The 22,630-nt window shown below is 42.2% G+C and overlaps 2 protein-coding genes across 4 annotated transcripts in view; both read right to left on the minus strand.

Moving 5' to 3' along the window:
- The window catches only part of abl2 (c-abl oncogene 2, non-receptor tyrosine kinase), a 36,959-nt gene extending 31,401 nt beyond the window's left edge, over nucleotides 1–5,558 (minus strand). For all 3 annotated transcript variants that reach the window (XM_083767756.1, XM_083767755.1, XM_083767759.1), the window contains exon 1: nucleotides 5,187–5,558. In XM_083767756.1, the coding sequence (XP_083623882.1) occupies nucleotides 5,187–5,388 (202 nt within the window). In that variant the 5' untranslated portion in view covers nucleotides 5,389–5,558. The remainder of the gene's footprint in view (nucleotides 1–5,186) is intronic.
- A 1,605-nt stretch (nucleotides 5,559–7,163) lies between these two features.
- soat1 (sterol O-acyltransferase 1) lies at nucleotides 7,164–20,942 on the minus strand. Its single transcript, XM_083767163.1, has 16 exons — nucleotides 20,884–20,942; nucleotides 20,226–20,390; nucleotides 18,137–18,195; nucleotides 17,198–17,346; nucleotides 16,893–16,952; nucleotides 16,674–16,781; nucleotides 13,159–13,444; nucleotides 12,386–12,464; nucleotides 12,161–12,245; nucleotides 10,124–10,169; nucleotides 9,876–10,002; nucleotides 9,669–9,766; nucleotides 9,479–9,577; nucleotides 9,175–9,310; nucleotides 8,918–9,063; nucleotides 7,164–7,832 (listed from the first exon to the last, which is right to left on the minus strand). The coding sequence occupies exons 2-16, from the start codon at nucleotides 20,380–20,382 to the stop codon at nucleotides 7,761–7,763; spliced, it is 1,707 nt and encodes a 568-aa protein (XP_083623289.1). The 5' UTR covers nucleotides 20,383–20,390; nucleotides 20,884–20,942; the 3' UTR covers nucleotides 7,164–7,760.
- Nucleotides 20,943–22,630: the final 1,688 nt, after the last annotated feature.

Genomic DNA, 22,630 nt, shown 5'->3' on the forward strand with positions numbered 1-22,630 from the left:
TGTATGTGTATGTGTAGGCCAATCAGAGGCAGGTGGTGCGTTTACTGCGATGTGTCTAGTGACGGACATAGTTTAGAATCATGCGTCAGAGAAGTGGTATTTTTGCCATTGCTTGTCAATGCTTGCCACTATGGACCTCACTGTGGTTGGTCGACAAAGGTTTACTTTGGCCATAACCACTTTAAGGTTACTTTGTTGACGAGTGTCCCCTGGGGGTCTATACTTGGTCCCCTCCTTTTCCCCCTGTACATCAAAACGCTTTGTGATGCGTGGTGAGCTTGTAGATCCCTTACTTTCTCAGAATGTTCACCTAATATGTTGAGAATGGCGATGCTTTAATGTGATTAAGAGAGAGAGAGAACAGAGAAAAGGAAAAGGTGTGTGTACTAGGTGCATGTGTGCATCCCCCCCCCCCCCTCTCTGCTGCTTATCTGTTTATGTGGGTGCATGTTTGGGCCAAGTCTCCAACAGCCTGCAACCCAGCAGATAAGCAGCAGTGATAATGGCTGCAGATGAGGACTGGTCCTTGAAACAAATCCACACTGAACAGGCTTGGCACACACCACCCCACCCAAATCTCATTTTCCAACTGCTGCATCATTCAACACAGTGCAACCCTTCTACTGTACATACACAAAAATCACACATAATCTCTCTATTGACAGACTGATTGAAAGCACTGTGTTAGCTGCAAAGAATGGCTGGACAGTAACGTTGGTGGTCAGCCTGACATGACATGGACGATTTCGTCATCTACACTGTCAGCATGGGATAGATACCAATCATTCACTACCTCTGTGTACCGATTAATCTTCAGGATTAAATGATATGAGCTGTGGAGAGCCAGGGGCTCGCAAAGGAGAACAGAGGATTGTGGTTTGGGAGCTGAATAGGGTGAACTGGTGGCATATGCTGAGGCTAGGGTTGGAGCTGGGGGTTGTGGTCAAAAGTCTGATTTCAATCTCCAAGGCATAATTCTGATTTAAAACAGTTGTGTACTATCCAGAAGGCTTCCTTATTAAGATGGTTGGTCACCCTAGCTAGCCTTCGGTGATTAATTTATAAACACAATTCATTTTTGTCACTAGGCAAATCTTAGCCTATTTCTGCTTACTGGGTAGATCGTGTTTCCTGTGTGTGGCAATAATGGGAAACTGCTTTTTGCAGTCCAAACTGACATTTGGTACATCTCTTTCTAAACAATATGTGGCTTTATCTGGTGTTCAATGGCAGGTATCCAAAGCATAGGTATGCAGAATGAGATGATGTTCAGTGCTAAAGTGAAGGTGAGAGTCAGTCAGTGTGCAAGTTATGAGACTAATAGCAGAGATTTTGCCTGGGGTCACCGTCTAGATAGGTTTGGCAGTCAGTGGTAGTGGAGGCTTGGCTGACACTGAAGCCACAGTACAGAGACATAAATTATTAAACATGCAAGTGCAACCATTACAGAGAACACACAGCTACATGAAATCTTCAGACATAAAACATGTTTAACTATGTTCATGTGACAGTGACAAGCAGGCCAAGAAGCGCAGATTAATAGACACACAGGCAGAATTACTTGTGGCCCTCATACTCTCATTATGCTTATATAAAGTAAGTGGGGGAAATTCTTATTCACAATCTGTGCCATGTCCATTGATTTGTCATTTCCCATTCATTTCAACACAGTTTCAACAAGAGGAGGTGTGCCCATGGCTCCTCCTAGTGGTAACCTCCAGTCACTAGGAGTGGCCAACTACTTCCGTAATGATATTCATTGTGCTTGGATATCAACTTCTTAAGCTTGTTAAAGTCTCATCGGTGACGACCACAGCTTCTAAAACTCCCATTTGCCCAAAGAAAGTGCAGCTGTGTGCCTTATCCTAGTTGTAGGTGCTTTTGCACCATATAGCCTATACAGAAAAGTGGATTTGTCTCTAATCTCATTTCACCCCTGATGCAAATCAGCTTACAGCCCTTGGATCCTGGATACGGTCATCTTCTGGGCAGCTTTTACTGAGCTTCAGCAGGCTGCACGTTTATACCTACACTGCTGCCAGCAAATACTCTATGATCCTCATCTGTCCCAATGCCTATGATCGTATAAGAATAGATAGGCTAAATCGCTTCATCAAGACATCCACAGGATTATACAGGAACCTCCAGAGGATTGGGGGTACTGTAGAAGTCAAGTCACCACATTGACCACTTAAAGCTGCTCTCCAAGTATGGACATTATCAGTCTGAGGAAACCAATAGAATACAATAGAAACTCAAATGACGAGAATGCCTTTTCTCCAGCAGATTCACACACAAGTTGAAGATCAGTTGAAGGTCTGCCCCCACTGCAGTGTTTGTATCAGATTAACTGCAGTAACAGGGCCCAGGGGTGGTGGGGGTGGTCTGAAATCATGATGTGGCTGAAGGTCCTGTCGATAAATTGTTGCCATTGCTTCAACTGCTGCACTGCACTTCAACCAATACTTCTTCCAGAGGTGTCTGCCAGTCTTCCTTGAATCAGGACATGAGATGGCTGCCAACACCTCATGTATCCTAGAAAAACAGCAGGGTGGCGTGGCTTGAGCAGAGGCGGCAGCTGGCTCACCTTGCCTTGAGGTTATGGTCTGACACTCAACACCTGGGGGGTTGGGGGGAGATTATGGGGGCCATGAAGCCAGCGGCCTGCTGTCGATACCTTTTGTTTCCTATGTTACAAAGAAATATCAATATGTGCACAAAAATCACATAATACCAAGTTACCCTCTCTGTCACACAGAGAAATAGGCCACACAGAAAGACATGTTTTACCAAATAATAATGAATAATTCTTCAGTTCCGCAATCTGCATTACAGTGTAATGCAGATTGTGCAGAACCGAAGAATTATTCATTACACTGGCTTGGAAACCTATGAAGTGGTGTAGTGTGCAGTCCATTACTAAATACTATATAAAGCAGGATTAGGCTAAAGATTAAATGTGTGTCCGTTTGTGGTAAAGACAGAGGTAATCACCCTTTCCCTGGCGAAAAAGGCGATAAATCGCCTTGGCTTAGTGTTCAAACGACAACATCATTCCATTAGCCAGATCACAACTTTATCCCTGACAAGACCCAATGATATTATGAAGAGCTGAGTCCAAAGCTTGGTGCCAAATTCAACTGAAATTATTAAAATGAACTCATAAAAAGAACCACTCAAGAACTGCTTCATCAGCTTTTACCAACCTAAAACTGCAATGAAATGCTGTGTCATTATTGCTATAAAGATTCTCCTATAAAATGGGTTATTTAATGGACAGCAGTAGACTTGAGTGCACAATCTCAATGTTCCTCACTTAAGAGTCATTGTTCCCATTATTGTGTGCATTGAGAAGTAGCAGTGTCTCTCTGCAGAGTGACTGACTGCACCCAGGCTGCTACAAAAAGGGCTACACCGGCCTGGACAGCAGAGAGAAAAGTGAAGTGTAGACAGTAAGTGATGCTGTGTTTTGCAGCTCTGTCTGCCTGTGTATGTGCTTACAGGCAAGGAACTTTGCTGTGAGACTGAGGATGTGACAGTCAGGCGCTTCAAATGCACTCAGTTCTAGATTCCTGTAACCCTTCCCATTCCTCCTTGTTCTCTTCAATGTGCGGTAGCCGCCTAGCCAGTAGGATTTCCCTACCTAGTGGAAGGGAACAAGGCAGATTTTAACTATGCAGCTAACTAGGAGGACAGGACCCAGTGCAGTTGGACAGAAAGACAGACAGACAGGACAGCCCAAAACAATGCTCCCAGTCACACAAACTGAAGGCAGAGATTGGCCATATCATTAACCCAAAGAGAGAAAGCTTAACACATGTCTTCCCAGAAGATATGTGACATGACAGTCAGACATGTCACCCAGTGGAGGAACACTGACATCCTGTCATCCACATGACAGTGCTGATTCCAGAGTTGGCTTAGACTTAGAGTGACTGTGCCTCAGGGCAGTGGGATGATCGAGAGAGAGAGAGTTGGGAGGAAGGGATCAGTCTATTCAGAGCGTGAAGAATTTAAAGCTAGGGCCTCTTCTCCATGCTTCTGTGCATGCCATGTATGTACTATGTAGATGCATCTATTCTATACTATTCTTCACGGTTCACAGATGAGATGACCATTCGTCTGCAGCCAGGGTTCAGACTGAAGAACATGAGAGTGATAGATGCTCAGTGATGCAAATAGCCTGCATCCTGCATCCTTAGACTCACTAAATTGAGAAAGGACGCAATGATTTCACCCTCTGGCAGGGGTCCTGGGATGCAATACTGTACATTACATTGAAAACCTATTTACATCACTGGATGTAAATAGGTGCTAGGTGAGGGAGCAACTGTAACCTGGTGCTCTAACATTCTTAATGGAACAACTTAGTGTAGAATATTTCTGTAAAACCAGATTCATTCCACAACAACACAGAACAGAACTATAGGTCTGCTCTGAGACAATTGTGAACACTTTAGACTTGATAAGATGTTGCCAAGTATGAGCCTGGTGGTTGATTGTAAATTGGTAATACTCTCCTTTTAACTTAGAAATTGAAAGATCACAAGGTCCCTATAGAATCAAAGGGTGCAGTGAACCAGTCATTTAGGACATTATCAGGCAGCAGCTGTAAGTGAGCATGTGAAAACCACTCGTTGTAGTAATGCGAGCCTGTTGTAGCTGCTATAGTGAGTTAATGGAGTGGAATTGCTACTCAATCCCCAGTGGCAACGATCATTGTTTACCAGGCGAAGTACCACAAAGAGGGGCCTTAAAAGTGATCTTAAACCAGCTATCATGCATTAACTCAGAGGCATGCCCCCTTAGGCAGGATACAGCTGTGCAATCCTCAGGTGACTGTTTCTTCCTATACATTATCAAACAGTCTCTATATTTATCTCTCAGGGCTGATCAGATCACATGGAATATTAAACACACTCACACGTAGAATACACAGTAAACCTGAGGTGGTCGTGGTCATAACGGTGGTCAAATGCCTTTGTCTGCAACTTGCAAATAGCCTAGTACTGAAGTTGATGACAAGTGGATGAGGCATGGAAGGAAAGGTTGGTTGGCATTGCCATTTCCTATAACGCGTCCTAGTCACTCGACTATAGGAACCGCACACAAATCAGTCACACTGTAAACGACCCCCTTCTAGTTCTCATCACCACAGCCCTCTTTATAATGTGTCATATCCATACCTGAATGTTGTGTGAATATGTTGATCCCTGGGTCGGGCACGTTCACTGCTGCAGTCCTACCCGGTGGTGTCCCGGTGGTCATGCTGCTTTCCCGGGGTCTCCTCCCGGCGCTGCTGCCCCGGTTCCCCTTTACTTGGTGCGGCTGTGGCGGTTGCAGTCCGGTCGATGTGCCCTCCCCGACACGGCCTACCTGTTGTCCCATCCCCGCAGTTTGTGGTACCGATGATCGGGACTAAAGCGAGCAAACCCCCCCCTGCGCACCGTTGGCTCACATCCCCCAACTGGAGCGGCCTGTTCCGAATAGTGTTCCTCCTCAACCCCCTCTTGCTGCTAGCCTGTGTTAGCTCGCTAGCTAGTCACTCGGCTAGCGTTAGCAGTTATCAGTGAAACCCACCCACCCTGCCGCAAACAATAAATCCAAAACCCCGGCGTATGTCAACAATCCGCTGTATTCCAACGCCCCAGTGGATCGCAAGGTCACTGATGTGTTACCCGACGTCCGAGATTCAGTGAAATCCAGACCGTTTCAGGATCGTTTGGCCGTTCTCCGGCCACTGCGCGCCCCCTCAGACGCCGCCATCTTTACCGCAGAATAGAACGAGATGTGTTTGGTTTCAACGGAGGAGAAGGAGGAGGGGGTTCGGTGTGATCCCCGGACAGGACGGTCACCTCCTCAACCCAACAACCCCAGTGGGCAGCGGCTCTGAACAGCCCTACTACTACACACCGTGACATCGTCAGTTCATGAACTCTGACGGTGTGCAAAATGGAACCAAATGGAACCGTTACTCGGCCGTTACGTTTGCATGCTCCAGAGCCATAGAATTGCTCAAAGTTATTGTCTAGAAGTGATCTGTGAAATTGATTTGATTGATGCTTATTGGCTTGCTCAGTCAGAATCATTTCTATTAGCCATGGTTCACATGACGCTCGTACTTAAGTCATGTTTCAGGTGAGTGCTGAACTTAGTTAACTCAGACTGTTAGAATTAAGTCCTGCTTTCAAAAATGTAATTAGGCAAAACGTACAATTATATCATATATACAATAATAGTAAAAACTAAAAATGAACCTAGGTGGTTGCACGCTGGACGCGTTTTTCGGAAAACCGACGGAAAAACACCGCTAAAAATCCGAAAACGCGTGCAGTGTGCACGTCCCTGCACACTGCACACTGGAACAGGTCAAAATTCATATCAGATCCTAGCCGCGTGTCTATAGGTGAGACATGACCTTTGAGACTATGTCTCAATAGAACAGGAGAATAAAATACAACCACCCCAATTGTACAAGTTATGTTGTATAAACATACTCTACCATATTCATTAAAAAGTTACAGTATTGCTTTAAGCGGCCTTTAGTAAACCTATGCGGTCAAGTGAGATCTAAGGAAAGTAAAAACTTGTGATACAGTGCCACCTTGTGGTTATACATGAGTAGAGAATTATCATACTGAATGAAATGCACAATTCGGAAAGTAAAAAACACATCCATTCTGTATTAGAATAAATACATCACAAATGTATTGAATCTCCCATTAATACTGATTGTGAAATGAATTTGTAATCTTGTACAAAAGCAAATGCAGTCACAAATGCAACTGGTGAGGTAGGTAATTTCACCTTCCATTGGCTTGTAGATCCTCCCCAATGTGCTTAAACTACAAAACATGTATGCTGTGTATCCAATGTCTAAACTAGTGACACTATACATTCTTTCAACTGATCAGGTTTCAATCAATAGTATTTAAGCAGTGAGCTGGAAAAGATACAATACTGGTCTAATCCAAAATACATTACACATCTGCACTCACTGGACATACATTGATACATGATATCACGAATCCACGATATTATACACACACACACACACACACACTAACTAAACTGACTGAATAGTTAATCGTTCACTGGGAACGACATTAGAAACATTATTCTTCTCTCCACCCTTTAAATCAATTCCAATATTAAACCTTAATTTTCTGTTTCAGTAAAGCCCAGTACCATTACAAATGTAAAAGGTAACAATCGTCTATTGATTCTCTTTGCACAACACATACACAGCAGTACAGTATAAATCAGGCTTAAGTAGCCACTGAGGTTCAATTCAAGTTCTGGTGAAATCCTTAATTCTACAGTAAACCAAACAGTAGTTGTTTAGCAGGTTTCTTCTTCATCACCAACAGCAGACCTTTTCATTTCAGACAATACAAAACTGCAATTGCTATTTTAGTTCATATGAATAATTACTGCATTTAGATACATTTTTCCATTCAACTGTGATGTCATCATATTGGCAGTGTGTTTTCACAGACATGATCACAACAAAACAAACATTGGAATGTAGCTGAATTTGTTTCATTGTGGTATTCAATGTCCTTAGCAGAAATTACAATAAATAAGGCATCTTTGTGAATTTGCCAACAGAACAGAGGGGGTTCGGTTTTGGCAGATTCTTACAAGACCTCCAGTACATAGTTACAGTATAAATAATCAAGGCTTGTTGCCTCTGTCCACTTCTTGGTCACATTAATTCTGATCAGTGATTGGTCTTTGTCAATCCGCTATGTGCACTGTCAAAGTGCGTCTGCGGGACTCCGATGGTCACAGCTCCACGACCGAGGTTTTAACAACTCTAGGAGGGAGGGCTGAAACAAAAACAAAAACACCAACACACTTTAGTAAATACAACTATATTCCATCTTACAGGCTTTGATACAATGTTATAAATACCAGGCACAATTTAGGCATTTAGCAGATGCTCTTAATCCAGAGTGATTTACAAATAAGCAAGAACACATGGTAATACTTCAAATACATACAAAAGTCATCAAGAATCATAAAGAAGCCAAGAACCTAGCATCTGTCTAAGAGTAGAAAATCTGTTCAGTAAAGCTACGAGTATACACTTGACTGACTGATTAAAATGCCATCTAAAATACATAAATTTAGCCTTTGCATATGCCTGTAAGGTCGTCGAGGCTAGTGCAAGTGCTACGAGCTAACATGGAGTCTTAAGAGGTGGGTTTCAGACTATGGCAGAAGATTGGAAGTTCTGATTGCATTTCATAGTTTTGGAGCTAGAAGAAAGAAGAGACGTGTGGAGTGGTCCCGGCTGTTTTAGTGAATTTTCTGCCAGCCTCCCTGTGTTGAATGATTTGAGCGAGCGAGGCAGGTTGTACAGTCGGATCAGACTTTGAATATATTGGGGTGCCATACCTTTGGTTGCTTTGAAGACCAGCATCAGAGTTTTGCACTCTGTGCGGGCAGCAAGCAACCAGGAACCCAGAACCAATGGAGGGAGCGGAGAAGGGAGGAGACATGGATAGTATTTGGGAGCCACTACCCAAATACTAGTGTATTTTCACTATGGCTGCCTGGTAAGTAGGTCTACAGTATATGGGGTCAACAAAAGATACAAAACAATACAGCATGTCTGTGTAACATACTCGTTAACGTAATCAAACATGCGTCCGACGAGCGAGAAAAATATAAAGGCATGGAAATAATTAATTAATCCAGAATTGTGACCAGTACGTTAGTCATTGGTGACGAGTCCACTAGCTAACATTACTTAGCTAGCAGACTATTATTGACTAATGAATAACATTGTCCCATGGGAAACCAAACACACAAACAACTCAGCAATTATAAAACCATGACCATATTATTCCTGAGATCCACATGATATTGATCATTATTTTTGACAGTCTGGATTAACTAGATAATTTACCTCCTCCAGGGGGCAATGTCGCTGGGCATACCACTCCTGAGAGTACAGACATATTATGACCCCCTGACCGAGGAAGAGAGATGTCCACATGATTATGTTCCAGATGGGGCCTTTCCTCTGGTCATGAAGGATGAAGTTAAACATCACTGTTGAGAAGAGGAGGAAGAGAAGAGGTAGACTACAGTAGTGGAAACCTTCAATAATTATGTGTCAAAGTCTTATGCATTTGTAATGGGTGTTGATGTTATTCCTCTTACTTCCGAAGCACATAAAGAGACAGAATAGGACGGGGTAAAAGAAGCCAAAGCAGATGGCCAGAATGTATTCATGGACCACCGCAGACACTGTAAAGACAATAAACATGGCTCCTGCTCGGAAGCGCTTCTGTGATATCTAGAATGACAAACAGGGAGGGGAGAGAGAGAAAAGAGAAGAGTCTTTAACATTGATTATTTGTATCAGCAGCAGAATATTGCCAATTGAGTTTTACATGAATAATAATCTTTGCATTGCAATAATATTTGCATTGAATTAGCATAAATGGCAAAAACAAACACTCACCCACAAAAAGTCCCGGTACACATAGTAATACAGCCAGTCATGGACAACTACATTCCAAGTGCGATAGTAATTGGCGAAGGATGTTGAGTTCCACCAATCCTTTGCAAAATGCAAAACAAAGAGATACTTAATGACAATTTAGTTTTAGATGACGAGAGTGACTCTACAGGATCTCTCTTGAGAACAGTACCTTGTAAAACATGCGGTCAGCAAAGCGAAGCATCTCTGCAAATGCATTGAGCCAACAGTGGAGGAAGGCAAAGAATGCCAGAAAGAGAACCAACGCTCCTACAGGAGAGGCAAAAAGACAGGTAATTTGTCAGTGTTATTACAATAAATTACACTGAACAAACATTTAAGAGCTATACAGTTTATCCATTAGATAGGATGAGCCTACCTGGCAGGATTGAGTTGAAGACACAAAGAACCATGGCCCTCACGTCAAACAGCCCCCGACTGATGCGGAACTGTGGTATGCACAGTCGCACAAACACATAATATGCATAGAAAAGACAACCAAGCACCTGGAGTGTCAGAGTGTTTTGGAGAGAGAGACTTATCAATTTCCAGAAACCAGAGCCTGGTTTTACATAATGCCACAGTGAGCAACACATTAGCTTAGAGTTGCACAACTGAGATAGTTACCTGTAAAAACTTTGTGGCGACATAGCCCCACCTGATTACTGGATTCCTGCCAAAACAAGTGAGATACAAAGACTGATACAACATATGGGTTAATTTATTCTAAAACGGTTAGTCCCAATACTTGATTCTGATTGGCTGATTACCGTCACATGACCATTTCACCAATAACACACACCTTCAATCACTTTATATCATTCTCAGCTGATTCCGCATCTCTGTAGCTGTACTGGGGAACGGGAGTGCTTGATTGCCTTACAAACCCATGCCGTGCGGGCGTCTAAGCTAAAGTCTAAAGAGGACGCGAAGACCGTACAGGCGACGCCATGTTGCTTCATGGAAGGAAAGAAACATGCGCAATGGGCTATATGCAGCCAACACTTCCGTGTTCAGCTTCCTTGGTCTCAACTGCGCATATTTCTTTCCTTCCATGGAGCACCATGGAGCAACATGGCGTCGCCCGTACGGTCTTCGCGTCTTTTAGACACTCTTTTAAAGATATTTTTTTGCGGCTTACGCCTTTTATTGATTTTTTAAGGGATAGAAAGTAGGCTGACAGGAAACGGGAGAGAGATGGGGGGATGACATGCGGTAAAGGCCGTGTCGGGTCCGGGAGTCGAACCCGCGGCACACCGCGACTGGATCACCAGTCCGGTGCCCAGACCGTTACGCTACGGCCTGGGCCCTTTTAGACACTCTTTAGACAGTCCTTGTTCAAAACAAGGAAGTGATGTGGCTCGCTCTGGTGGCGCAAAGCGTAGCTACTTTTGTGAATTTAATAGTTTTATTATTGTCATAATATTGCTATACGTTTGTAACCGTTTTAGAAAAGCAATAAGCCACTCGAGGCCCCAGCTTACCGGGTATTTTACAATGGCTGGGAGGGTAGAAGCCATACCTGCGTCGCCCCTAGCCAATGTAAAATACCCGGTAACCTGAGACCTCTCGTGGCTTATTGCTTAAATCTATGCACGTATCCAGAGGCCTTACCAGTTTTATATTACAATAAATCTAAATGACTTTATAGATGATAGACATGATTACTATCAGGACAGTGAGGAGTGCCTCCAAAAATATCAATGATAACATAAAAAACTAGAAAAAGTGCCCTTCTGGGCACCAGGATTCTTCCTCAGCCTAGTGGGAATATGCGTGCACAGTTTCATGGCAATCGGACGCTGCGTTGAGGAGTTCTGGCGATTTGTACAAAGCGGGCTACTCCTGAAAACTGTAGGAGCCAATCGTGGCCAATCAGGATGGAATATGAGAAATCAAACAAACCTGTCTTGATCACATGACTATGGAGATCATGTGTACCGATTTGCGTGAAATTTTGATAAAATCTGTAATAATAGAAAATGTGTTTTACATATGTCGGCCTCCTGGTGGCGCTATAAAGAGCAGATGTGAAAAATTCCAGACAAAGGTTTTTCCTTGGCCTCTAGGGAGTTGGCATACAAAGTTATCCACAGATCCGTGCAGTTAGAGGTAAAAACACTTTTCGGCCAGTTATAGCGCCACCTTGAGGCTGAGTTGAAATTGTTCATGTGGCATTTCGTCCTCGGCCTAGTGGGAATGTGGGTGCACAATTTCACGGAAATCACGCGATGTGTTCATGATTTGCAGCATTTTGTTTGAAACTGAGCACTCCTGTGAACTTTGGAAGCCAATCTTAACCAATCAGGATGGAGTGTGAGAAAAAAAGACCGGTTTCGTTGAATGGCTCTAGAGAGACTGTGTACCAATTTGCGTGATGTTTGGACAAAATCTGTAGGTGTACTGTGCAAAAAAATGTTTTGCACAAAGCGGCCTCCTGGTGGCGCTATAACAGGCCGTTCTGGAAAGTTTGGGGCAGAGGTTCATCGTTGGCATCCAGGGAGTGTGTGTGCAAAATGTAGCATCGACCGGGTTAACGGTGGCCGAGATTAGCTGCTCACGGACACACGGACGGACGGACACACACACACGGACGGACGGAGTGCAAAACATACTCTCCCCCCATGCCTTCGGCCTGGTGGAGACAAAAAGAAAATGATTTACCTGGGGTACTTGTCTCTGTAGATAAGAGTGGGGGCAAACAGGAAGTAGAGATACTGAGAAAACTGAGGGACAACCGGACCTGGACCTGGAGATGGGAGAGAAGACAACTCACCAATCAAGCAACATGACAATAATGGAGCACAGAAATAGTTTCTACTGAATAGAGAACAGTAAAATTGCCAACTAAGCCAATAGTGTATTGCAACAGGCATGCCACATACATACTGGTTTTGTCTTTTGCCCAGGAAAGGACTCTGGGTACATTCTCTCTGACAAAGGAGTGGACCTTCATAATCAGACGCACCTGGATTCAGGTAAAAATACACAGATTACAGAAATTAAAGCTATACTCTGTAATGTTCATGTCCTACAGTATGCCATATTCAACACACACACACACACACACACACACACACACACACAGAAAGTTTTGCCACTGAAATTTAATTTAGACCTCCAGGCAGTACCACCTGACAATATTGGTGAAATGTCTCAATAGAAGAGTAAAGAGACTAAATACAACCACTGCAATTTCTATTGTATTAATATACTCTACCATACAGATTGGTCAAAATAAAACATATTTCTAAAAATAAATAATCAATAATCATAGTTTTAGTAGACAGAATATTTACACATTGCCAATTGTTAGACCCCCCCCCCCAAGCAGCTCGAAGCTAGAGACCTAAAGGTTAATTCAGCCACAGTATTTATTAAGTCCTACAGTTCGACTTGTTTATGTTTGCTACACACCAGAGTGCTTGTGTGTGTATGACAACAAACCACACATAACCCTGCTGTTCAGTAGCACCCGTTTATTCATTCCCCAAACATAAATGTACAACAGACGGTAATAGAAGATGTAAAAATAAAACATCTTTGTTCTTAAAATCATGAAGACTAAACCATCAGGACTATCACAATTTTCTATTTTTGATAACATATGATCACGATATGTAGCAACAGAGACAGAATTAATTTGTCAGTCACCAGTTTACCTGCTCCAGTATAACGGCAAAGCAGGATGCAGGTGGCAAGGCATGGCTGACCACCACATAGGTAGGCAGGAAACCCAGGCCTACAGCATGGTACACCAAGAACAGTGAGCCCAACAGCATGGTCCAAAGCCTGGGGTTGCTGCAAGGCTCCGACTGACTCTGTGCCCACAGCTGGAAGAGGGTGTAGGGAACCACAAGCACAGAGAGGAACATGCAGATCCATGTACACACCACCAGGGGGAACTGTCCAAATGCATAGACCAGTAGGTCAAAGTCCAGTACTAGCCTGAAGCAGAGAGACAAAGACAAAACACCTCCTAGAGATGAGACTTTGACTCTCTTTCAACAAGACAGGGGGTGAAAAACATCTCACCATTAGAATTTGTTATGATTTAATAATCACAATCCATGACTGAAGGACAGCAAGCTCATTTAGTTAGTATATTTATCTCACTCACGATTTAACACAAACGTTTTACAGAATAAAGGTTAACAGATTGACCGAAAATGTATGGGCTCATTATGCCCACCTTATTAATATTTAAATTAGTTGTCACATAGAAAAAAGGAAACAAAAGCAAAATAAAGAAAACCAAGTATCAATGATGCTGCACTCCTTAAATATCAGAACAAACGAAACTGAATGAACACATATTGGGCTTTACATCAGAACAAACAAAACTGAATGAACACATATTGGGCTTTACATCAGAACAAACAAAACTGAATGAACACATTGTCACAGGGCTCTTTCTATATACAAAGACACATGAAACTGCTTTCTATAACATGCAAGGACTAAAGGTTTAAACTGGTGTATTGAAAACTGTTCACTGATTCTTTGCTTCGTCTCTCCTGCACTGCTGGTGGCATTGCCCTTGATTTAGGAAGGGGCCAAGTGCTATGCAGGAGAGGGGTGTTTCTTATGCCGTCTTATTATTGTCTGAGTTTACATGCCGATTTATACTTGTTTAATGTTAACGCATTATTGAAAATGTTTAGGTTACTTGTATTCAAGGTGTTATTTATGGAAGTATTTACTGTATATTGAAAGTATTTATTGAGAAGAAATGGTGCTAATTGATTCTGTGTAGGATCCACTCCTATATAAGGGAGGCTGCAGGGTCAGACTAGTCAGTATGTGGGCATTGACACAAATAACATCCCTGAGGGAGAGCTACAGGGCCTTGTGTGATCAAGGTGCAGCCTGAAAAGAGCTCTCATCCTGTTTGGGTTTTGTTAAAAGGAGTGTTGCTTAAGTATTTGTTTCTCTTTTTGTCCTTTATTTTGTTGCCAGTATTACAGTTTGCTATTGATAAGTCTTGCACTGAACAATTCTGTACGACTGGACTTTTGGTGGAGGAGTTTAGGGATAATAAAAGCCCTTAACTATCATTTCTGACTGTTCTTGGAGCCTTGGCCGTTCGGGCAACTTCACACACATATCGATTATTTGCAGAACAATTTATTTCCGTATTTTTTATCCCACGATTTTGTAACCCATTTTTCACCCCTGTCAATTATCTAATGTGATCCTGGGCTCTACACACCCTCCGCCAACCTAGTCCCCATGGGGGACATTGGGAGAGCAACGGACTTGAACTCATGCTTCCTTCATGCCGAGTGTCCAAGTTGCGCCTTTACACCTGACAGGGGGGAGTTTCCCTGGTTTGACATAGTGCGTGGAAGGAACATGTTATTCCAACCAGTTCCTTTCCCCTCCATCAGGCACCCCGGCTGGCCAGGGGGAGGCAGTTTAGAGACCAGGATTACTGCATGCTGTATGTGAGGGTACCTATACCTACCCTAGGGGACACGGGGAGAACATGCAAACTCCACACAGAAAGGCCCTTCCGCCAACCCCGCCTCGGGTATGGGCACTGATGACGCGGAGGAGGAAACACACCGCCAGCACCCACAGCGTCCTGAGCGGGAATCGAACCCAGGACCTTCTAGCTGTGAGGCGACAGCACTACCAACTGTGCCACCGTGCCCCGCAGAACAATATGTTTAACAAATGTATAGTAGTTATCCCTTAACACTAGGGATGCACCGAAAATTCGGCCACCGAAAATATTTGGCCGAAAATGGCTAAAAATGTATTTTCGGCCTATTCGGTTTCGGCTCAAATAGGCCGAAAATATATCACCGAATAGTCAAAACACCGGGTCGGTATAAACACAACACGCGATTGTCTTGAACGTAACCAGAGCGCTCCGCATCTACCTCTCTCTCTCTCCCAACGTCAGTCTCCCCCCCCCCACACACACAGCGTCAAGTTGCTCTGTGCTGTGGCTGCGATGCGCTCCGCGAAATCTGCGCTCATCAACAGGTCCCAAAACATGGTATTTGTGAGCACCGCCACTGTCTATTCTTTTGTCGTAGGCTATGACAAAAAATGCTCCCCAATGTCTGAATCTGTGAGTTTGCATGCAGGCTACGACGAACACTAGCAGTAGCTTGCTCGTTAGCTCCTCAAACTTGTTCCACCTGTGTGTAATCTCAGCAGCGCATTGAAGTGGGCACAGGCAGGGCAAAAGCAGAAGCAGAATGTCCGTGAACGTTTTGCTTAACAATGATCAGTTGTTCAGTGCTGTTTAACTTTGGCAATATGTGATACTAGAGCCTAGAGAACATGCTAATATGGCTGCTAAATAAGAACGTTTTCCCCTATCAGCTAGCATGCTATTGTGTGTGTGTGTGTGTGTGTGTGTGTGTGTGTGTGTGTTTGTGCGTGCTTGCGTGTGCGTGCCCACACACTGTGTAGGACAGTGGTTCTCATAGTGGGAGTTCCAGCTAAATTATAGATAGTTAGGAAGTAAACCAAGTGGGGCCGGTCTGTAACAGAGTGCAAAAATGGAACCAAATACACTCTCAAAATTTACATTGTTTTTTACAATAGAAATAAAAATAAATTGGGGTCCCAGAGATAGAAATGGGAAGAAAGACAGTCAGCTATACACAGTCAACATTACAGATTACAGTATCATTACAAGTACAAGGAATGGCAATGAAATCAAATTGTATTAAAAAGGGGGTAAAATATTAATTTTGAAGGAGTATTCATTTTTATTGTCTTTATTGTTAGTTACAACATGCCTACAATAACTTGAAGCATTTTTTTAAAGGTAATTGCAAAAAGGTGCCATAATCCGATTAATCGTTTAAATAATCGCCCGATGAATCGACTATGAAAATCCATAATCATGTCTTTTGCCATAATCAGGTAGCTTTACAACAAAGCTGTATTCGGCTATTCGGTATTCGGTTTTCGGCCAACTGTTTCCTATATTCGGTATTGGCCAAGAATTTCCCTTTCGGTGCATCCCTACTTAACACATAGTATTTTATAATAACTACCATTTATAATGAAGTCATCAGTTTTATATACCGGTATGTGAAGTGGTTGCTCCATACAAACAAATATTATATTGTTGTACACATAGGAAAGCAACAACAGACAAAACCCCACCAATTCACACGTATCACTGTACCATCCAGGTTGTGCATCTTACCTGCCTTCATCGATGAAGTCAACCACCAGAGTGCTGAAGATGAACAGGATTAGGAGGGCGATGAACATGTGGTAGATGGTCCTGATATGGTTCACCTCAAACAGCTCACTGTGGACAAACAAGGAATACAGAGAAAGTAGGAACACACATACACAGTATGACTACATGGATATACAGACACAAGCTTCATACATAAGATATCAATTTTCTTTAACTCACTCTAAGAGGGACCTGCGGTTGACAAACTGCTTGCCCGGGCCATGGGGTGGACGGAGATGCCTAAAAGGGAGACAACCGCAAGTTGCAGTTTTATCAAGCAAAGAACAGGATTGTATGAATCAGTATAGATGTTTGAAAGAATGATTGCATGATATACAAGCTCACAGCTTACAAATCTACTGTTTTCAGTGCACCCGTACGCAACAAAGTATAACTCAGGCTTATGTTCAGACAGTCAGTGTGTGACTTTGTAAGGAACACTGTCTGAGTCAACATACAGGAAAGATGGTGAAAATGTGCAATACCGTTGTTTGCTCCTCTCTTTGTCCGACAGATGGGGTGAGAAGACAGCAGGCACAGGAGCAGGTTCTAGGCTGGCCGACTCCTCAATCAGACTTTCCATAAACTCATTTACATGGCAGTCAAATTGACGTATCAGGTCAGTTTTTAAGTACTGAAGAGATAAGACAGGCACAGATAAATGGTTCATATAAAAACGAAATTACGGTACATGTAGTAATGTAAAATGTTTATAGTTGCGTTTTAAAGGACAACTTTAGTTTTTTTCAACCAAGGTTCATGTTTTAGGTCGTGATAAGAGAAAGTAAAAGTTGAGTGTATTTTTTTCTCATTTGCTGCCCTTTCGTTTTAGGGATTTAAGCCGTTTTTGACAGAGGGCGGGGGCATTCGAGCATGGGGCTAAATATGTATTTCTTTACAAAAATGTAATAGCGATTTATTTTATTATTTACTATAGTCCTACTACACTCCAAGAAATTACATCTGGCCACAAAAGATCATGGGATCTACAGAATGTGTCAAACTGACATATTGAGCCTATGACACACAGTGTGGCTTCCCCCCAGTAGGCTACATTCACATTCAGTAGATCCTGTGATATTTTGTGGCCAGATGTAATTTCTTGGAGTGTAGTGGGACTATAGTAAATAATAACAACCTAAAACATGAACCTTGGTTGGGAAAAAAACTGTTGTCCTTTAAGTTTATATAAACAGATCTGTAAGATCAGATTGTCAATCAATCTTAGAGTCTCTTAATGTATGGCTGATTGTTTGAAAGATGGTCATCACATCACCAATCACATCATATGCTAGATAATGGCTTACTCAATTTCACATCTCTTCGTATTGTACAGCACTGGTGCAAAGAAAAGTGGTTTCGTGGAGCATTCTCTCTGAGATAAAGATGGAGTCTTTTCCAAATCCATAATTTGATTGACTGACCTCTGCTTTTCTCTTAAGCTGTAGTTTCTTGCTGATTACACGTTCAACTTCTATTGTTCCTGAAATTATATAGAAAGCAAAGCCTGCAGTAAGCCAACAGTGATATCAACAAATGACATTACTAACCAAAATATAAAGTTTCCTGCTGCCACCACATCACTCCAAGGAGATTCTGCTTAATCAACTCCTTTGCAGTACGTGTTCTCTGCTAAACAAGTAGACTACAGAGAGACGATACAAAAAAGACGAGTCACCACAAGTTCATCTTGTGTTATAGTAAATGCTAGCCAATAGCAAGTGTCACATAATAACAGCAAAGTTCAGGGTAGCTGAATTGACTCAACTTGAGTCATATTTAACTAGTTATAAAAGGACCTCATGTTACCAAATCTCAACAGGAGGAGTTGTTCTCCTCCACACAGGCTAAGGTTTCCCAAGATTTTATCATCAATAAGGGAAACAGACAACTGGTTGTCTGCACAGACCGAGTAAGTAAGTACTGATTTGCTTTAAGGTCATCTCAGGCCATTCCATGTCATTCCTAGAGGTCTTTTTACTAGGTCAGGTTTTTTCTGAAAGCAATGAGCAAATAAGCCACTCCTTGTCAAATCTCATGACTAAAGACTTGAGCAATCCTTGCGAGAGGATTTGCGTGATGAGGTATGGTTGTGGAAGCAATTACCTTGGTTGAATGATGTAAAATGGCAACTAAATGCCATCATGACTTACATTTTGTTTGATATCATCAAGTGATTGACTCAAACGACCTCCCCAAACACGACGCCTTCCCGAGCATTTCTGAATAGCTAGCAGGTCTCACACTTGTATCATGGCATCCTGCGTGTACGTGTCGTGTCGAGATGTCAAAATGAATTGGAATAAAAAACAAATTATGTAGCCTATGGGTCTGGATCGCATCTTGGTGAACTCTTGCAGTGTGTGATGCCTAGCCTGCGACCAATCGTTTAGTGTGAAAGCCACAAAGATATGACAGTCGATAAAAGGCTTTGGCCTGACTGTGCGTTGCGTGTACAGTACGAGTCCTGTAACTGTTCATGACGACCTTTGCTGAATGTCTCTCCCCTTCTTTCTCGTCTGTCTTCACTGTATCAATAAAATAAAGGCACAAAAGCCAAAAACAAATCTTTAAAAAAAATAAAAAAAATAAAGGGTCTTCTTTTTGATGAATGTTAGAGGATAGAAATGGAAAGTTAAAGAGGGTACTGTAGCTTTAAGCACCAAGTACAACAGCGCTTCATAATAGCAATGCTGTTATAACTAAGGTTCATTTGGGGGAAAGTTTTTACAGTAGCTTTATTTAACAACAAATGTGGAAAGGCATTTCTGGTTCACTTTGCAATGCTCTGTTCAGTTGGTTCAGCATGAGCAGTGATTAGTCTACTTTTGAAGGGACATAAAGACAAACCCTGTTTTACATTGACTGACATGGCCTTTGCCAAAGCCATAACAATTGCGTTTAAACCCCATCATATTTTGTAACCATCTCCCTCACTATCATCAGATGATTCAATGGTTGATTTAACTCAACACTATCTCACAAGATAAGAGTCAAAGCTTTTTAGCATTTCTAGAGATATCCAGTCATAAATGTGTTAAGGTCAACACTGGGACAAAAGAAGAATGTCAATAGAATTGAACGTCTACTTAGATTTTGCAATCGCTCACACAAATGCAAAGCATCAAACATGGAAAATGTGTTACTTTGTTCAAATGTTCATGTCTGGTTTACATTGGTGTACAAAGTACAGCCCAAAATCCTTTATCTTCTGCAACATACTGTCTGTCAGTGTCACCACGACCTCATAATCAGTTCATTGACAATCTGTGACACCATAAAAAGGTTTATTTACATATTGACCCTTAACTTAAGAGCTGTAATGTCTCAATTCTAAAATAAATAAATTAAAGATTTAGAGTATAGTGTGATTAGAGTTCAAATTACACATTTTCCTTTGTAGAATAAATTCTTCCCATTTCTAATCACACACACACACACACACACACACACACACACACACACACACACACACACACACACACTTTTTTAGAAGTATTCAGTCAGCCTCACCATTGCTGGTTGTGTTTTCATCTCCACAGTCTGGTTGGTCAGTTGTTCCTTCAGTGCTCTCCTCAACAATGGAGTTGGAATTGAAATCAGAGAAGATTGGCATCCTGGGGAGAGCTCTACTCCGGGACCGCAAACCATTGTCGTCCTCACTCGCCATCCTGTAAACTATCAAGGAAAGTTGAACTTGCAAACTACTGGTCAAACTTGATATTATAAATATCAAGTCAGTGCGTTTCTAATTGCTTTATTCACACGAACGTTTGTCTAACAAGAAAACTCATGGGATGTCCCAGGGATGGTTTGATCAACACAGTATATATAGTAGTACGTACAAATGAAGCCCACTTGGCAATGAAATCAGCCACAGATACAAAGCTAATAGATACAGTAGCTCACTATACAGCCAGAATGACAACAAGTGTGACATAGTGAACGCTAAACAGCTAGCTAAGCCAGCAAGCTACTCCTAGTAAACATGTTGGTTTCATCATGAACAGTGTCAGTATTAGTACGTGTGGCAGCTTGGCAAAATGAGAAAACGTTAACTTGTAGCCGCGACATATCCGTCGCCCCGGCGGCTAGCAAACAGGTTGATACAGAGTAGGCAGTGTCATCAGACATTCAAACAAGAATATTTCGCTCTCTCCTCAATGCTTACTTGATTGATTCTCCGTGCAGCGGCAGGTCCCTCAGTTTAGTCAAAGTCAACTACTCGACCTCCATCCAAACGCACACACACAAATGTCAAGTTGTCAAGAAGTCAGCTGTACAGTGTCTTGAAATCAGATCGGCAGCAGTGCTACTGAATCCTGATCACCTCCTTCCCACTATGTAAATAATGAAGTGATGTGATGAGCAGCTCGCGGTGATTGGCCAAAATATCTCTCCTCCTGTTCTACGTCACGTCACCGTTGCCGCATCCACGTTTCATTTTACAATCTTCTTTTGTTATGAGACGGTGAGACCCCCCCCCCCCTCCCACCCCCCTAAAACAGCATGCCCACATGATCCCAGGTTGGATTGTTTTCAAATTTCCATTGCGATGTGTGTGAGATGATGATGAATGATGATGATCCAGGGAAGGTCCTCGAAGTAAGAAATAAGTAAGGGAAGGTCATGGCAAGGTGTATGCTGCACGCAAAAACACTCCAGGTGCACGGCTTCAATGAAAAGATGCTGATCATGAAGGCTTAAAACAGTGACGGTGAGGCAAATAACCTGAGTGCTGGCTGCGCTGGCCTGTTCCTCTTTTCATTAAAAGACAATTGCGTCACTTGGCTAGGCATAACACTTGCATAGCACTGTCCTATGCTCCAGGGAATTTATTTGTAGGTCAAAAGTCAAAACCCATACCACACTTACATAAAATCCAAGCCCACTTCAACACCCATGCCTAGCCACCTAAAATGCCATGTCATGCCCACACCAAAACAGTCCAAACAGGCAAACATGCCTATATACACCGATGCCAACACTGTGGAATGCCATGAACAACCTTTCTGGAACATCCCTAAGCATCCCTATTCTCTTAACCATCATGTTTCATAATTGTTAGGCTATATTACACTTCCCAAATATTCTGCTCAAACTACATTGAGCCCTATGATGGATGCTTCCACATTGGAAATTATAACAATCTGTAAATGCTTTTTACAGATAGCAAAACCACCAGCCCACCAACATTTGCTGTCCAGAAGCTTCAAGTAAATAATTTCATTATATTATTTAATTTGGTACATCTGTAACTCTACTGTACTGTACAAAAACACAAGGGAGACATGCAGTGCTTAATTCTTCACAAGCCAACGGAAAATGTACTGCTTCCTTCACATACACGTGTGATAATTCATATATTTCAAGGATCTATAACATGTTTATTAAAAAGTATTCATTGTTTAACCATTCCTGAACATGTACACAAACATATTGCTTTGTTCCAAACATGGGCAATGCTGGGTGCATTTCTATTCACTTACTGTATAAAAACAAAAAACTAATTTCACATTGCCAAGCAATGGCAAGCATTGAACATAAATGACGATAAAGACCACAACCACGTGGCATCAAATATTACCATAAAATTAGCTGTGTAGAAAATTATAATATGACTATACAATACTATACAAAAAGAACAAAATCTGCATTGTAGCCCGTCAAACGTCTGGGATGAGAGAGATGCAAATGGCTTGTTTCACATGTTGATCTGTTTATTATGATAGTGCCTTAAATCATTCCATTAAAGGTGAGTAGACACAGAATGAGTAGGACTGTAGTTTTAAAAATTAAATTAAATAAAAATGAAGTTGCATGCAGGTCATTTCAGCATATAAATTATAATAACAACCCATGATCTATGTACAATCATTATACAATCATTACAAAGGTGTTTGACAATAAAATAAATA

The sequence above is a fragment of the Protomyctophum parallelum genome (genome assembly GCF_964188405.1).
Source record: "Protomyctophum parallelum genome assembly, chromosome: 6".
Taxonomy (NCBI): domain Eukaryota; kingdom Metazoa; phylum Chordata; class Actinopteri; order Myctophiformes; family Myctophidae; genus Protomyctophum; species Protomyctophum parallelum.

Bases quoted from the DNA above. Each gene is read 5' to 3' on its own strand.
- soat1 (XM_083767163.1), bottom strand. From the start codon at position 20,382: ATGGCGAGTGAGGACGACAATGGTTTGCGGTCCCGGAGTAGAGCTCTC. The intron at 18,196-20,225 runs GTGAGGCTGACT...ATATAATTTCAG, and splicing joins TGAAAACACAACCAGCAATG to GAACAATAGAAGTTGAACGT. The intron at 12,465-13,158 runs GTAAACTGGTGA...ACCTGAATCCAG, and splicing joins TTGCCGTTATACTGGAGCAG to GTGCGTCTGATTATGAAGGT.